General features: G+C 34.0%; 2 protein-coding genes across 5 annotated transcripts; both read right to left on the reverse strand.

Annotated features, from left to right (window-relative positions):
• Positions 1-1,408: 1,408 nt before the first annotated feature.
• On the reverse strand, positions 1,409-4,584 carry LOC105346607 (E3 ubiquitin-protein ligase RING2-A). Its single transcript, XM_011455266.4, has 4 exons — positions 4,123-4,584; positions 2,668-2,987; positions 2,328-2,390; positions 1,409-1,969 (listed from the first exon to the last, which is right to left on the reverse strand). Exons 1-4 carry the CDS (start codon positions 4,536-4,538, stop codon positions 1,770-1,772), a joined length of 999 nt encoding a protein of 332 aa, XP_011453568.1. The 5' UTR covers positions 4,539-4,584; the 3' UTR covers positions 1,409-1,769.
• A 5,466-nt stretch (positions 4,585-10,050) lies between these two features.
• Positions 10,051-15,466, reverse strand: LOC105346608 (uncharacterized). Of its 4 annotated transcripts, none has more exons than XM_011455267.4 (12): positions 15,308-15,466; positions 13,418-13,592; positions 12,955-13,110; positions 12,720-12,856; positions 12,451-12,602; positions 12,123-12,311; positions 11,841-11,930; positions 11,550-11,645; positions 11,144-11,266; positions 10,876-11,007; positions 10,624-10,740; positions 10,051-10,495 (listed from the first exon to the last, which is right to left on the reverse strand). In XM_011455267.4, the coding sequence occupies exons 1-12, from the start codon at positions 15,342-15,344 to the stop codon at positions 10,379-10,381; spliced, it is 1,521 nt and encodes a 506-aa protein (XP_011453569.3). In that variant the 5' UTR covers positions 15,345-15,466; the 3' UTR covers positions 10,051-10,378. The 4 variants fall into 4 exon arrangements, with proteins under 4 accessions (XP_011453569.3, XP_011453570.3, XP_011453571.3 ...); XM_011455268.4 differs by lacking the exon at positions 15,308-15,466 and adding an exon at positions 14,513-14,634; XM_011455269.4 differs by lacking the exon at positions 15,308-15,466 and adding an exon at positions 14,202-14,330.
• Between the last annotated feature and the right edge of the window lie 3,051 nt (positions 15,467-18,517).

The raw sequence follows: 18,517 nt of genomic DNA on the forward strand, positions 1-18,517 counted from the left end.
ATTTGGAATAGAATTTTTTTCCCTAAACATTTCTCCAGCTTTACCACAAGAAAAGCTGCAAGGCACTCAAGAAGTCTGCTTTTACCTTGAATCAAGTATGTCAAGGGTCAAGGTCAAAGCATACATATCTGTTAAGTTCTTTGTCAGAAACTGTTTCCCCTGGGCCATGTTTTCTTAATACTACTGCAATGACCTTGATTTTGTATTTGCTTCCTTTTAGCAAATGTATACATCCACTCTGTACCAATGAATCATCCCTGTCAAAAATTAGATAAAGAGGAAAGGCAACATTTATTATATTGTGCCTTGAATTGGCTTGAAATATGCCTTCCAACATATATCGGTAAGAAACACTTTCATAATATAAATACAATGTACTGGTATTTTCATGAATGAGTTTATGAATGTAATTGGGAACAGAATACATTTCAAGCATGGAAACATGGAAAATATTGGAAACCATTTGCTATTTTGTCCATATGAACATATTAAGATCTCGTAACTTGCAGAGAATCTTTCCTGATTTACAATAACCATGTCTTGAATTGTCACCTCTTTTTATATTGTAATTAGGGAACCAAACTGCATTCCCAATAAGATTGTTGCTGTTTTATTTATATACATGAACAATACATCTGTACAAGTCAAAGGCAATGTTTTTATACACAATCATACATCTGTAATGAAACAACGCACACTTTCATTATGAACCACAAAGATGTCAGATACAATGATCAGACTGGATAAGTTGAATGAAATTGATAATTGACTGATCAAATCAATCATGCATAGAGTCATTCACTGTTCCGTGTTTAAAATACTAGGAATTCTGAAGATCTGTTGGAAAATGCCATAAAATCTATACTGTAATACCGGTACATGCTCAAGTATTCATTCTTGTTAAAAGAAAAAAATAACAAATATTGAAATAACGATATATAAATCATAAAACAAACAAACAAAAAACCATTTTTGTAGAAAAACATGTACTAGTACATGTATATTCATAAAAATGCTCAATCCTAAAAAATATTAAATAGTACAACTACATGCATTTACTTTAAATGGCTCAGTGTTTCATTTTAAACATGACAATGGCAGTGGTTGCACAAATCCCAGTCTCCCTATGTGTCATGCATCTAAACTTAAATTCCATCAGCATAATGATTCTAAACTGACTCAAATTTAAACAAATAAATCGATTACATGGTAATAATATAAGTTTGAAATTTGAAATTCATGTACACATCAAAATGTATGGATTTCTTCAAACTATTTTGTGTAAATCCTCTTCGTGATAAGGATATTGTCAATTCCCCATCTTCAAAAATATTCAAAGAACACTGATTTGAAATCCATGTATCTTTAGCAATGACAGCGGAATCACCAGTCTGAATTAGCACTTACACAAATTTAAACAGTATAAATGTCATCATCTTCACAAAATGACAACCATTTTTTATAGTAAGCTTTATAAAGTAAGAAACATTCCTTTAGTAGTAAGAGGCGTTAGAGCATGTACAATTTACATTATGTAAAACAATATAAAAGAAGATTCAGGCTATAAACCCTGTCACAGTGACACTAATCTATAATAAGCCTCTAATTAAACTACCAGTATTTGTTCCAATGCATGCAGCCTTGTTTTCTGTATAAAACCATTTACTGTCCCCAAAATACATGTGTACATCTATATGTACAAGACAATATTACTGAACAATAAAACAGAAAGATATGAACAACGAGGTGATATAAAAAAAAAGAAGAAGTTATTTTTCCAATTTTTCTGATTTCTTTGGTGACTCTGCTTTTTTCTGAACTGCATAAAACATTTCCAAAGGTTTGTTGATACGCCAGTATTTTTCATTGACCTGTTCCAGAGTCATAGCACCATTGAGAGCTGTGTAGTTTCCAGGGTTACTTGCAATGTAAATTGTGTATTTATTTTCCCCTCCAGATGAACTTGTACCTAGAAATAAAATACATGCATCAGTACTCATATATATTAAACAATACTCTGATTATAAGATATTTTTTATTGAGAGTTGGGGGGCATTACTGTTCTTTCATTAATATTCAAGGGTATCAATTTTCGTGGATAGAGTGAAAATCGTGGTTTTAAGGACACATAAATTCGTGTCTAATGACCCTATCAATACAAAATGTTAATAGAAATTGCACTTCAATGAAAACTTAATTTTGTGGATCAACTAAATAACGAAATCTAAGAAAATTGGTATTCATTGAATATTGATGGAACCACAGTATTTCAATTTGAAAGTTGTTTAAAAGACAAAAAAAAATGTGTAAAAAGTTCACCATCATACCTGCATCAACTTTTTTGGATTCTAATGACAATCTTATTGCAAGGTACTTTGATAAATGGTCCACTGAAAAACAATACAATAACAATCAACTCTTATTTAATGCCCAGATGTTAGTGATACATGTATTCAATAAAGAGTAAAAATTAAGATTAATATTCACCATTTTCTCACATTCAGATTTTGCAAAATAGGAATAAAATGGAGTGAAAATATTAACCCTGTGTGTCTACAGTAAGCTGTACACGTTTTAACTTCAAATTGAAAAGGATTATATCTTTAAAGACTGCTGATGTATCAACTTAGGTTTAATCTCTAAAGATAATACATGTAACAGTAATACCTGTTGCATTAGCTGTTGTTTTAATATATCGAATCTGGGAGTCATCTGGAGGCTCGTGGTCTGCTGGGAGAGGTCTGAATATTAATTCAATGTCTCCCACTGGCTGGGGAAGCTCTGGGGGTGGGGCAGAGTCAGTGACCGCCTCTGCTAGCGAGTTCTCAGCACTAGAGTCATCAGACAAAGTCTTTGGTCTCTTTAGGGGAGTATTTTCACTGGAAGCATTACTTGCTGTTTCCAGGCGGGATAAGTCTGGTTCTGTGGCATGTTTGCGGACCCTCTGTGGTCTGCTCAAGGCTTGTACTCTTAATCCTTCTTCAATGCTGCCAAACAATGCAAGGACAATTATTATTTTGTAAAATTTTCAAACCATTTTTATGAATAAAGTAAACCTATAAAACTTAGATCAGGTTTCACTGAAATAGAAGAAAATGTTAAAAATATTTTGTTCATGTAAAAATTCAATTTAACCTTATTTAGCAAGTGTATTCATTTTGATATTTCTGTAGCTATTTTTATTTAATTCACGTGAAGTCATTTGCCATTTGAAAATGCCAAAATCATAATAAATACTGTACGCTGTCCAGTAAATTGTGACAGTGAATGAGTGATACTACATAAAGATAAAATGTGCAGTAGTAACTAAACTGTGCTAAACAATAGAGTGGGATAATCTCCCCTGTATGATTCAATGTGAACCTATTTGGAACAAAACTTCTAAAAAGAAAAACGAGGGACTGTCTAAAGAGTTTGTAAGAAAATTAGGTCATACCATCCGGCAGAATCTTGCAAAGAGCCAGATATAAGACCTCACTACATTAAAGCTGCTTGGTCCGATTTTATATCAAATTTTATGCACACTTTATGGTAAGTATATGTATAATAATAGACATTGCAGTAGTTTTCCCAGTCAATTAAGCCAAATTTCAATGAAGAAAAATCTGTACAAAATTTGCTAACAAAACAAATGACATAAAAGGGTAACGCATTATTTCGCCTCATGTTAAATTTCACCCCTGACTAGGAGACGGGTATGGTTGTATTACGACTTTGTCATCGCTTTGAATAAAGGTCGAAATGATCAGACAAATTACAAATAAACATGTGTACGTTTTGTTCACTTATTTTCCTGAAGTTTGCTTTTTTTTTACAATTGATGCATAGCATGCGGATTGACTGACCAAACAGTTTCTTTTTCTAAACACTCCAGTGATGCATTTTGGTTTGTTTTTTTGTTTGCCCAGAAAGAAATTATTTTTATTTACTTTTAATATTTCTAACTTTGAAAGGAGACTGATTCTGCTGGTGTAAATAGAGAAAGTCCATAACTTTCTAAGATAAATGGTTTGTATGGAAAAAAATTGATACTGTAATAACAAATAAATCGGACCAAGCAGCTTTAAAAAAATGTGGCCCAATCAAAATCTAAAACTGGACATAACCTGACCAAATGACTACCTGCTGGTTAGTGCAGATGTGCTGTGTTGTTTATTTAGTTTTGCAAGAACTCTAGCCTGATGAGCTTCATATTCGTCTCGACTGGGATATATCTTAGAAATCAACGCATCAAAATTGGGATCTGGCCGAAGGGATCTCTTTGACACGAGTTTCTTCCTGCACGTAGGACATTCTTTGTTACCGCTTCGAAGTGCAGTTATTATGCAGTCCTGACAAAAGCGGTGCAAGCACTCCTTTGTCGTCATAGTATTTTTTAGCATGTCAAGACATATTGGACACATCAATTCACTGTGTAAGCTTCTAGGTGACACTGCTATTTCTGTATTGTCTGTTATTGCTTCTTGAGGAGTTCTGTGAAGCTCATACAAACTTAATTCCCATGTTTTATTCGGTGCATTTACGACTTCGTTCGCCATTTTTCATCGATTGGCCAAACCGGATGTTGATTGCGAAAATCAAAAACCTATAACGCTATTTATCTACGGAAGCACAGAAGCGCAAACAGCTTATTATAAAATCGATGGATTTGGATTTTGTTGTTGCTGTTGTTTTTAGTTGAAAATTGACCCGCATCGTGGAATTTAGTTTATGAAACCGGTTATAAATTTAACAGCAAATAAATACGTACATGTGTTATTGAATTGATATTTATAGTTCAAATATATTCAATAAAAAATACAGCTTATTCATTATTTTGAGGCCAGAAGTCGTGTTTATAGTGTTTTAACATGAGCATCTTCAATTCTAAATAAACAGTTTCTTAAAACAAGAAGCATTTGAATGATTATGTCTCGAATTATCAGATTTACCCTTCATGTATGTAACAATTGTTTTGTTACATTTATATTTTAAAAAATAATGCCTTTAATAATAATACTTGTTTTACTGGTTTAAATGACTACACAAAATACATGCGCTATTTCGTCCAAAACATATCGTTTTAGCTCACCAGCTCAAAGCTCGTTAAAGTCATCTTTTGTCAGTCCAGTTTCCGTCAGTCTGTCCGTCCGTAAACTTTGTACATTTTCTGTACTTCTTCTCCTCAAGAACCACTGGGCTACTTTCAGCCAAACTTGACCCAACCCTTGGGTAAAGGAAATTCATGTTTGATAAACTGAAGGGCCAAACCCTCTTACAAGGGGAGATAATTTAAAATTATTGAAAATTTGTTCGCATTTATCAAAAATCTTCTCAAAAATAATTTTTACCATTCGTGATCCATTACAAGTATTCGAATCGTGGGAGTAGTGTGGGGCCACAATGTGTGTGTGTGTGTGGGGGGGGGGGGGGGGGAGTGAATTTCTACATAGGAATAAATAGAGAAAATCTCTTCAAAATTTATCTGCCCAAAAAAGCTGTAGCTTGAGTGGAAAAATCCTCAACTATAGTGAAGTAGAGTAAATTCAAGTAAATTAAAGTTTGTTCGAATCATGATCCCTGGGGGTAGGGTGACAGTTAAGAATCATATTTATACTGGAAAAAATCTAAAAACAAGAATCTTTTTCGCAAGAACTCCAATGTCATAATGCAATCATCTTGAGAAATTTTTGATTTTGAAATATAGCTTAGATTTTGATTTGTTCTCAAACCATTATCCCCGAGTACCCAAACTCCGTCACTATAAGCAGAAACCATTGCGCGTTTCTCTGTAAATTATTTTTTGCGGTTTTTATCATTTGCAATCACTAACGTTAAATATAACCTGAAACGTTATAATTTATAAAATTATTAACAAAAATATTTTTATTATTATTCAAATAAGCCCTCTGAATACGACGTTTATCACACGTGCTATCATAACTTATGAACCTAACTCCGTCACCCACATGATCTATGATACGCCAGGGAATGGAGACACATTAACAATTTAGTTTAAACTCAACTTGTATCTAGGCCAAGTTATAATAAGTAAAATTGGTTTATACAATTTAAATGGTATTTAATTTCATTGAAATGAAATGATCGCCAGAATAAAAAATGGGTCCTTGTAACAACAATCACAATGACCGTTTCAGAATGTATGGATGCCGTTTGATTTCTGTCCTTACATATTTCAAATATATCATTTCAATAATGAATATATTTATGATTATATTATTTATTTATTACATTTTTAATAAATGTGGCTTATTCTAAATACCGATATACCGCATATATCTGTACCCCTGTATATGGCAAAAATTACGGCATGAGCGATTTGACGTTATCATCAAGTGCACTGCATAAACGCTATTGCGGACTGAAAAAAATGTATAAATAACCTTAATAAAAGTAAATTGCATGTGAAATGTTTCATCTTGACCTCTCTTAACGAGGCCGGGTCTAATTTGTTCTGCCCTAGATTTTTTAATGAAATTTTTTACATGAATTTCTACTGATACAATTATTATTTTAAGATAAAAAAATAAGACATTTACCACACCGTTTGTTTAAGGGGTCATCTCAAAGTTTGTTATTTTTTAACATAGGACCCTATGGGATTTTGCTTGAAATGTACCAAATTTGCACATTTTTTAAACTTCTGCCCTAGGGATTTCTTTTTCTGTTCTACATATTAAAGTTATTGCTAAAAGACATCAAATTGTCAAATAAAAAAAACCTTTTACCTCCTGGTTTGTTCCAGGGGTCTTATCAAAGTTATTTTTTGTACGCCCAATTTCCCAGTTTCTCAGATAATGGCTATTTTTTATTTGACAAAGACGGAAATGGTGATCTTTATTGCATTATTAAAACATTAAGACATATTTAAGTAATAAATAAATATATAACATCACATATTAAGGGTAATTAATACAAAATACATAGTTAATGTCTTGAAATAAATGAATTAAGCGATATTTAGGCGGGTTAAGAAAACGTGACAGAGGGTTAGGCTTGCTGAACCCTCTTCACGTTTTCGACCCGAGCCCAAATAAAGCTTATACGAGACATTTATGTTTATTCCACAAAATAATATCAATTTTACACATCAAACGAGCTATTTTCAACAAACTTCGCTGAATATCTGCAGTTGTAATTATCCCGCCATGGCGTCAACAAAGCAAAAAGATGACGTCACAATACAAATGAAACGCTGCGCGAAAGCGTGCGTATTCGTTCTGTACTCGGCCTCGTTAAATTAAAATGACTGACCACCGTAAATCATCGAATGGGTCCGCATGTCAGAAATATAGTTATTTTAGTGCACCCGTGAAAAAGCATTAGCAGATTTCACGCAATTATTGTTGCATAAAATGAACAACGTGTAATTTTGTTATGTTTGAATACATTCTTAATTAAATACCGTTGTAAATTGTTGACATTTGATTGAAGATATTTGACATGCCAAAAATGACGTCATAATTGCACTTGATTTGAAACTGCGAGGAATTTCCCGAAAGTGACGGAGTTGGGATAGTGACGGAGTGATGGGGCTATGCGATACCCCAACAAAATTAATACTGGAGTCTCTTGAGAGGTTATAAAATCAGCATAGGGATATATGTATATGAAAAATATGTAATAAATATTCTTTCAGGAAATCGATGCTACAGTTCGTATCATTATTTAATATTAAAGTCTCATAATATATAGTTTTTATTCTAAATTGCTGAAACAACAATAACTGACATAACAAAAGAAGCTTGATGTTAAGCATAGGAAAATGTGGAGAAGGATTTGCACATCTTTTTAAACAAGACCTACTCTAAATTCGCCAGATATTTTGTATTCACAAGATAAAGCTGATTTGATCAGAGTTGTAGCAGTTTTGTTCAGGTGAGCAATGTGGCCCATGTGCCCCTTTTCTTCCTTTTGTTTAATTTTGTATTTACATCAACCCAGTTAATTTGAAATCAGCATTTTAATAAATTGTAAATTTTCGTGGATGTAAATATAAAATTTACAATAACTCATATAGTGAATTTTGTTCTTACACCTACTAAATATATCGAAACTGTATAATAATTTTCACACATATATATATATATATATATATATATATATATATATATATATATATATATATATATATATATATATATATATATATATATATATATATATATATATATATATATATATATAGCGTTTAATTTCAGTTACTGGTAGATTGGTTCAAATGAATTGTTTTTGAATTGCCGATAACCTATCAAACCCATAAAATGCGATGACTCAATTAACTTAAAACATGCATTGGTATATTTTTTCTGTAATGTTACAAAAGAACATAATGTCTATAATGGGGGGGGGGGGTGTAAATTAATAATAGTGATAAAAACCCCAAATTTAATATACTATATTTATGTATATATATAGCGCATCATTTTACAAGAATAATTTCAATTACTAAAAGATTGGTTCAAATATTGAAGAATTTAATGGGCGTTTAAATTTGGGTTTTTTTATCATCACGTACCAGCACACATTTCTGAATGATATGAAATCATTTAAACCATTGGTGCAGGTGTATTTACCTATGTGACCTAGTTATTGTAACGCATTCAAGGCTTACGGTGACCACAGAGTGATTGCATGAAAGATGATGGTCGTGTAACGTGAATGTATCGCCATGCAGACTAGTTATATATAGGTCTAAGGATCAAATGGTGTGTCACAGATTTATCTTTTCTGCGTACAATCTTATCAGTTCAAACAACCACAAAAATTTTCCATCCATTAATGTCCTTAGAACACTTGAAGAAAAAATACAAATACAGCTAGGATTTGTTTACAATATTTTAAAGAGACGAATACTAGATTTATAGACGTTTTAAAACAGTTTAATGCTTTCTTTTGTCTTTTGCATGCCCATCGTGACGTCTGAAAAGAATTGTACATATTTGTCGTAGCGTCTTCTACGGTATATTTCATTTTATCAAATAAGATATACATGTACATGAACAATGTAATACTGTATACAAGGTTAATTTCGACCTTCTTCACTTGCAAACGGCTTCGCCCAGTCTTGATTTCGCCCAGATACCTGTTGTGCTAAAAGGTCTTTGAATTGAGACATTGGAATTCGCCCAGTTTTAAATTCGTCCACTGACAACGAAGGCGACAGGAGTGAAAATAAAACGGGGGCGAACATTTCCCTGCATACAGTACAGTATATCGGAAAGGACATGTAGCACGCCTGACTTTAGTGTTTGTTTCCGAAAATGAATGTTACATAGATAAAAGCATTTAAGTCTACATTTGTAAGGGTATGTGACTTATTATTGGTGAATTTTATTTTATTTTTACAACGTTTACTACCTTGGCCAATGACCATATACATATAATGAGGTATTTTTATCTGTATATGATATCTCTCTATTGTTTCAATTTCTGGATTTGATTATGCATTGCATAAAACATTCCATGAGATTATGACCTGTTCATTTACGCAACAGTACGAGTGTCCGCCCTTGTACCGACAGACAATCACCCAGTAAGTCTGGTCACTCAGTCTTACCATGGGCTCCCAGTTTCCCAACGAACTGTCAAATTATCTACGCAAAAAACTTTAGCATTGCATCATGCTTTTGGACTGTCAAATTTCAAAATGTAGTTCATGATATCTATCTTGCAAGTTTAATCTGTGTAATAAGTTTAACAAATGTACTCTTCATATTACAGAGATGATTGAAGCCAGTGAGTGAAACGCACAGAATATATTAAATTGCATTATTTTGGTTCAAGTCCTGAAACATCAAAACTGAATATCATGATGTATGGCTGGTTGCAATTGAGCATGCAGCAAGCAGGCAACATCTGGTGCAGATCAATATTATAATGTGTAATTGAGGATCAAATTGAAACTTGCTTATTTCTATAATTAAAATCTATTGCACGAGAAATATACTGTAAATATGTATGCCCTTTTGTGTGCGGCACGGATTTTTATTTGAATTTTAAAAAGAAAATTCCCTCAGCAAAAGATGCGACAACTTTTAAATGAAACTCATTTATTTTTAACCAACATGTTCAAAACAATATAACGACATAAAAATATTGCAATTGTTCATTAAATTGACAACAACTTCACATCATCCAATTCCTTGAGACGGTAGTTATATTGTCATCTTCCGCGGAATGGTTCAATGAAAATAACGGTATAACGTTAAAACAAAAGAAAATCAAAAACCCTCACAGCTTGCATGCATACTATGACCACAAACGGAAGACTTAGCCAAAGTCAATTTTTCACAGAAAAAAATGTGGCGTAAGAAATTCACTCAATCACGTCACAACCCATTCTCCCCTAAACGTCATGTCTCTATGTAGTCATTCATTAATTGCCCGGTTTTTCTGCGTAGAACACTCCCCATCGCTGGTCCCCGGTGGCTGTTCGGACCAGTTTATCCTTCCACCCTCCAACTATATCATCGTAATCTTTCTGAGAAAACTCCTGGAAATAAATAATTATGATTTTTGTTACAATAAAGTTTGGTCAATATCAACCCTATCATTTTTAAATTCAATGACATTTTTATAGCAATAAGAAATTTAACTGATTAAACCTTGTTGATTGGTTACCTTAACAAAATCGTCTTTGATCGTTTCTGTTCTTACAAGTTCCTTTTCCAGCGATTCTACAAAGAGATCAGTCCTGTCGTCTGCTTTCACATTAACAAACCCCGCTTTCTCCAAAACCTAAAACCCAACAAATATTCACTCTTATAATCATAATAAATAACACGATTAAATGTACATGTGTAGGTTGCATTTTTCATTGTATATATTTAGCAAACTGAAAACTGGTACTCTTTTTCATTGTCATTTCATCACCTTTCCATACTGTTCCGGGGATAAGAGGTTGTATCCTCGTTGTTTTACGTAAGCTTTGAACTGTTCCGAATGTTCATCCGGGCTACAAGCATAGTCCGAGATCAAAAGTCGACCCCCAGGCTTCAAGCATCTCTGTAAAACAAAACAATATCGTTACTTTACTATACAAGGGCGCAATTTAAATAAGAATACTAGTATTTGACTTAAAATCCAGCTTATTGCATCAAAAGTTTTAATCTTAAGGTTTATTACAGTTTCTGCGGCTTACGTAGAATCGTTGAAACAAGTCCAGCTTGTCTTTTATATGGAGAATAGTGTCCCTACTGTACACCACGTCAAAGTAATTATCTGGGTACACGCGCTTGGTGGCATCCGCTACCTCGAACTGTACCTGTCGTACCAAAAAATAATACACGTCACTTCCTCTCCAGGCTTAATACTACATAAATATTCAATATTACAATTTTCAAATACAATAAATTCTGTCTAAACCAGAAAAGTGATATTCGAAAATAATCATTGTGGAGGCACAATCATATGCATTTAATAGAATTAAATTTAAGGCGCATGTGCTCTGAAAAATTGACCGCATTGTCGGTACTAAACTGTCTGGGTAAGCTGATGCTGTAAATGTATTAGACTGTTTGAGTAAGTTCATGCTGTAAATTAATTACGTCTAGTAGGGAAATGCCCATCTCTTCTGCTCGCTCCATGCCGATTTTGATCATATTGGAAGACAGATCTATTGCAACAACCTTCACTCCATACTCCTAATGCAAATTAAATAAAGACAACATCACGTACACGTACGTACCGTCACTAAATAACATTTACTATTTTATTCAAACATTCGTCAGTTATTATTGTTACCTCTATTTTTATATAATTGTTTGTAACATTCTTCAGCTTCATTAAAGCTAAATGGGAAAATATGGAGATTATCTGTGACTAAAAACAATAATTACTTTGACCATGTAGAATGCACTTCCACCGATTCCACAGCCAACATCTAACACAACCTCGCCTTTCTTAAGATCCAACCTGTCAACGAATTCCTGAAATAAATAGGTGTCGAAAAGGCGTGAGATGGTTTCTCCAAAAATCGCCAAATCAGATATATTATCACAACAATGTAGTATGATAATTATGTTGCATATATGCATTTCATTTGTTACAATAAATTATATCAGGATCGAAGGACCTAAGTCCTTGTATATACCTAAAAACATTAAATCAAAAGGAGCTACCTTTGTCGTATCCAGTCCCCCTGTGCTTACGAAGGTTCTTCCAAAGATTTTCTCGTACCGAAGAATTCCGTTCGTTGAATACTGTTTTGTGTCCAAGAATTCCTGGAATGTCCGGAAGCCATGGTTTGCGCTCTTCGATCGTCGAACTTTTTGCAACAACCAAACAATTTGGTTTTTATTGTTCTTTAGCTAAAAAATACATCAAGATATTAATCAAGATGCCGTTGTCTTTCCGTTTTTTGAACGACATGAAACGTTTGCCTTTGCACATCCCACAAGGTGGAAGTGGTTGAAGTTAATAGCAAAGATGGCGGACTTAGAGTAGAACCTTGTAGTACGCATCAACAGATTTCTGCAGCACCAGCTCGTATCCGTATACTTCGTCGTTGTTTTCAGTTGGAATTTCGATAGATGTGAACAGAGCCTCGTACATTCCCGGCTCCCTGTATTTTGTTGGGTTTGATTTTCGGTCTTTGTTTCCTGTTAAAAATAGAAAACCGAATAATATATGAATCTTCTATTCAATATATGTGGGTATTTATTTAAGTGGGACTCAGTTTGTGAGTTTTGGTGACAGAACGCAAAGCATTAGAGTACCTGATTGGTGATAACAAGATTCCCTGCAGAAAAGATACCCGTCCTCACGAAGCCAGAAGAGAGTCTCCTTTATTAAGTTCTTCACTTCCTCGTCTTGTAGATACATTAACAACCAGTTAGAGAAGACAAAATCGGCGCTAAAAATAAAGTTTATCAATGCTGCATGAATCAGTCATAGAGCCTAAACCTATGTTCACAAAGTACTTTTATTAATATTCTTTCGCGCGCTGCTTACCTTTTCTTGGGAAGTCTCAGTTGTGTGACGTCAGCACATTTATGGTCAACGTTTGTAAAGTCAGCTGTATTTTTCTTGTTCTTGTCGATAAATTTGTCCACAAAATCCACCGCTAGTACAGACTTTGCATCTTTGGCCAATTTGGTTGTAAAACGCCTGCAATTGATTTCTAAACGATTATTTTTGCACCTGTAAGTTTATGTTAAAATTATATTAGAATTAAGTAATGATTTTTTTCACCCGATATATATAATTCCAGTTCCAAGGGTAAACAAATCTACGGCTACATGCAAGTATATTTACTATATCCCTTCCAAACTTTTCACTACGATAGAAAAAATATACCTACCGAATTCTTCATTCCAATTCCACTGTTTAAAGAAGCCTATGTGAAAAGAATTTGTATTTACCCAATTCTTGATCCTAGTTCCACAATAAATTTTAAAGAAGATGGCATATTTACCCTATTCCGGCTCCAAGCTCCACGACATCTTTGTCCTTCACTTCCGGGATATAGGAGAGTATTTCTGGGAGTTCCTCTACTGTCATGGTAGCCGCATTGTTGTCCAGCATCATCTCCTCTAGAGAACCATCCTTGGAATGGTCTTGCCAAAACTCCATCATCGCAGTTCGAACTTCTGTTATAAAGCAGAATTGATTCGATCAACAATAAAGTGACCGTTTTTTATTTACAAAGGCCTAAGTACTACTTTTCTTAGGTCTATTATAATTACTGTCTCTTACAACACTTTTGATTATCATTATTATAGCATACCTTCCTACTTCTTTACCCTCTGATAGAATTAGGTCCAGTGACACACACGATCAAGTAATAGTAACCCTGTCCAAAGTTGAATTCTTAATTCAAACGATATATATCATGACCTATAGTGTTTGCTTAACCAACAGAGATAAAATATGAAGGTCCATTAGAGAGAGTTAAAGATCAGAAAATAGCCGAATGATTTAAATATATCAAGTCATAAAAGAATATATTACATTCGAGAATATCAAATGAAATTATACCGGGTAAGAGGATTTAATTCACCATACATTCCACGCATGGCTAAAGTACTACTTGTATTGTCGGAAAACCTGCTCTAAATGGAACAGGTGTTCTAACAGAAACACATTTTGTGTCGCATTAATGAGGATAAAATATGAAGCATCAGAATAATGACAAATGAAATTTTTAAAAATGCATTTTGCATTCTAAATCAGTGTCATATGTTATCCTTACTACTTACCAGACGAACTTACTGTCCACAACTGGAAATAGTTCCCGCTTTCTCGTCTGGTTTAACTGACACAAGGTCAGTCGAACCCCCACCGAGCATTTCAGCTATTTAATTTGGTTTTTTTTTAATGAGAATGTATTGACATGTTTTGATTCTACAGTAAAATTCTACGCATTTTCAATTTTTGTCAGTGCTACGAGTTGATTATATATATACATACCTGATATATTTTTAAAAAATTCAAACATTGAAAACTAAATGCTTGTTTGACAGTATTCATGAATATAGGCAAAATAATGCAAATCATTTCAAATACATACCATTTAGCACCGGCATGATTGGATAAGGTAGTAAATTATGGACCTCAAATCCCAGTTATTTATACACAGGGGAGACTGGGGAATCAACCACGTGACTTAATTTACCGAACATTCTTTTTCATGTCTTTCAAGATATTGCCGAATTAGCTTTTTAAGTAATAAATGCTAGATTAATTTTTAATTGCATAATCGAGTTGGTTGTCAACAATTTATTGATTTTGTTACCTTTCACTGTAACGAAGTTTTAAGAAAAACATAGATTTTAATTGAAAAATAATGTAAAATTTGCGAAATTTATGAATATTCATGAGATGTACGTATTGTGAAGCTAGCGTAGAGTTCAAGGTAACTGTGAGGGGAAAATTACCACGCGATGTACTCAGCCACGGATCACTTTAATTGATAATCGAATTCAAAGTCTTATTGGATTAATTGGTCACAATGATTTGAGGTGTCATATATGTCAACATCATCATTGGACGCACGAAGAGAATGACATACGAAAAGTGATAGGATATAGGTACAATACGTTTAGTATTACGCCTCATATTGTGTGGAGTCATCAATATTTGTTGGCATATGGTATATACCAAAAACAAAACAATGAAGCTGTCGACCCCAGTAAATGCTTAAGTTTAAAACTATTTTTCATACATGTGCTTGAAACATGTGCCATAACAGGTAAACGTGAATGATTGTGAACTGCATGCACATGCAAGCACATGCATCAAACGGGTTAACAACGATAATTTATTTACGTATACAACGTAAAAAAAAAACAACCCAACAACTCACCGATCCAAGTCCGAGCGGGGTTTTCCTGGTCAGACATTTTACACAGTCCTGCTACAGCACAGAGAGAGTGTTTGACACATATGCTCCATCGGAAATCGATTCAAGATTTGTTTTCTAGAGCTACACGTGTTTCCTTATATTAGCCGCTAATGAACACGTTTAAATGTCAAAAATTCACAGAAAAACTGATGCAATCGAAAACGTCCGTTTTTGTCGACTCATGTATTAATCTTTGGAACATGTATAAATATTTGTTCACATTTAATGTATTTTTAAAGTCAAGTTAGGCAAACATAATTGTATTTATTCAACTATACACTCTCCCTAGATAGAACGGGGTAGTTATATATAAAGCTACAAATCAGAGACATATAGAACATGTATACTTAGTATATATAATCCGCACAGATGGAATAGATGGAATACGTCGTCTTATAAATTTTACACAAACATTATGAATTTATGAAATGATCGACGGCACTTAATTTCAAGAATAATTATAGTCTGTATTTTGGTGTTGATGATAAATTCTGTTATCTAGGAGGAGTACGTGAGACTTCGAATTCATAGTCGTAATTAAATTACAAGCATCTTAAAAGTTGCAAAGCAGGAGTTAAGCAGCAAACACGAAACGTTATTGCATCCAGATATGATCACGATGATAAAGCGTTTTTTAAAAAAATCATAGATAAAAAGTATGTACAAATGTACTCAACCGAAAATTTCTACTTATAATAAAAAATCGTGATGTTTTCTGTCCATTGAATTCATGTCTGTATTTAGCACAATATATGGTAAACATCTTTTTCTTCCATATACCGGTATCCAACGTAAATAGCATACATTGACACGTCTGCTTGCCACTCAGCCCCTCAAAGCACTGACACTACCGCTTGTATAGCTCTTTGTGCACCAAGCCACCAACACGACCGCCTATTGCTCTTTGTGTTCCAACACTGCCGCTTGTAGCTCTTTGTGCACCTACACGGCCGCTTGTTGCTATTTTAGCACCAACACTGCCGCTTGTAGCTCTTTGTGAAGCAACCCGGCCGCTTGTAGCTCTTTGTGCACCAACACGGAAGCTTGTAGCTCTGTGCACCTACACGGCCGTCTGTCTATTTCAAAACACTGGCATTGGAATTTTTTAATTTCAACAAATTAACAGGGTCGCTTGATTCTCTTAATGCACAGCTACAGGACCGCTTGTTGCTCTGAATGTACCTTCAGGCCCGTCTTTTGCTTTCAATGCACCAACTGGATTGCATTTTCTACTCTGAACCGAGTGAACGCACAGACAGAATGATCGCTTATATTCTTATCGACACGACTGCTTGTCGCTCCTAAGGTGCCTCACTACACCTTGAAATATTTTCTCAAATCAGTAGAAAATTGCTTGATTATGATAGAAAACATGATGGATAGGAAGTATATATGTCAAATACACGAAAAAATGTGCAATTTCAGATAAAAAAATGATATTTTCAAAAATTTCATTCAGTAAACATGAACAAAAGCCCCAGGTGGATTCGAACTCATGACCTGCGGTTCACAAGCCTGATACTTTAATCAATGAGCTATGACAATATACATCTGATTCGATTGATACAAATAGTTTAACAAAACATTTAAATCGCCATCTTGTGACGTAGTGTCCTAAAAAGTATAAGTCTCGGTGTAGTGAAGTACCTTAATTCTTGTTGCTTTTCACGCGCTGACACGACGACTTGCTGCTCACAACGTATATTTACAGGACCGCTAAGCTCTCAACCCTACCATCCGGTCATGTATTGCTTTATGCAAAGACACGCTTTAGCTTGTTAGTTGTTACTCTCGTATTGCACTGGCAATATTGCACGAGTAATCATTTTACAGGGATCGAGGGAGAGGGATCTGAGATTGATTTTTTTTTTGGGGGGGGGGGGCGTGCGATGGTTATTTTTGGTAATTTTACGATGTGAATTTTATTCTGAATTTACCCGACCATCCTCTAGACCCGCGCATGCCCTCCTTAGTAAATTTAGCGTACTATTTTAGCTTGTTCGGCGCAAATGCCCTAAGGACTAAAATTAATAGTGCACTAAGATACTCCGTATGTTTTCTTCTTTGCATGTTTGAAAACGAGTACATGAAAAGTACAGTATAACCTGACAGAAATTCGTTATTTAAATTAGTAAAATATATTTCGGCCTTGGTTTATGTTATACTTAGAAGTCAAGAAGACCATTTGCATGCATCCTTCAAGGGAATCATCAAGTTGTGTCTAGCTTTTCAAGTTTATTGTATGTCCATAATTTTTTGGGTTTGCAAGTTATTTACCCACTGACAATCTCGTCTACGTATGTAGCATTTGCTTAATCCTTCCTTTTCTTTGAGTTATTTTCTAAAAGTGTTTTTTTTAATCCATATTTTATCTAGTTTCCTGATCTTCTGACCATTTTATATGCTCAAGCTCGTATTCCTTATTGTTGTTAGTCCCTTGACGTTAGCATTTATCCATGAGTTTCTGTGAAGATGTCATTTAGGCTGGAACTTGTTTTTAGTTAGGCCTTCAAAGGTAAATCCTGCTATTGAATTTATTTAATAGTGAAAATGCCCGACGGGCGGCTGCTGACAGTGTACCCATATTGAAATGATATGCGGATCAATTGTTGCATTTATCAGAGATGTGCATATTACTTTGATTTTTATTTTTGATAATTCGTTTTTAAAATACCAGTTGTTGTTGAACTAAGTCATTTTTGGCATAATATTGGAAAAAGGACACCTCTATTGTAAAGATTACTTGTACTCTTTATGTTTATTTATACAGTTTTCGAGACAGAAAGGTTTTTGCAGGTCAGTTGTACATATTATCAGGGACGAGCATATTACTTTATTTTGTTTTTGTGAATTTATGAGTAACATTGCCAGCTAATGAACACAGCACTTTTTTCGATAATATTGCACACAAGGTCCATTATTTGTCCAGATAACTGCTCCTGCAGTCTTCAAGATAGGAAGTTATTGGCATTTCAATTTTACAAATATATGCACCATAAAGATAATCAAGCATCATAAATGTACTTTGATTTTTTTTATCGACATATTGTTTATGGATACTTCTCGCACCATTTTTAAGAAAACCTTAACCCGGTTTGATGTCACATATTATGCATGTACTGTATACCAGTTTAACTGCTTTATTTAAGCTTCATCTAATGCCAATGTGAT

Source organism: Magallana gigas, chromosome 3 (genome assembly GCF_963853765.1).
Source record: "Magallana gigas chromosome 3, xbMagGiga1.1, whole genome shotgun sequence".
Lineage (NCBI taxonomy): Eukaryota > Metazoa > Mollusca > Bivalvia > Ostreida > Ostreidae > Magallana > Magallana gigas.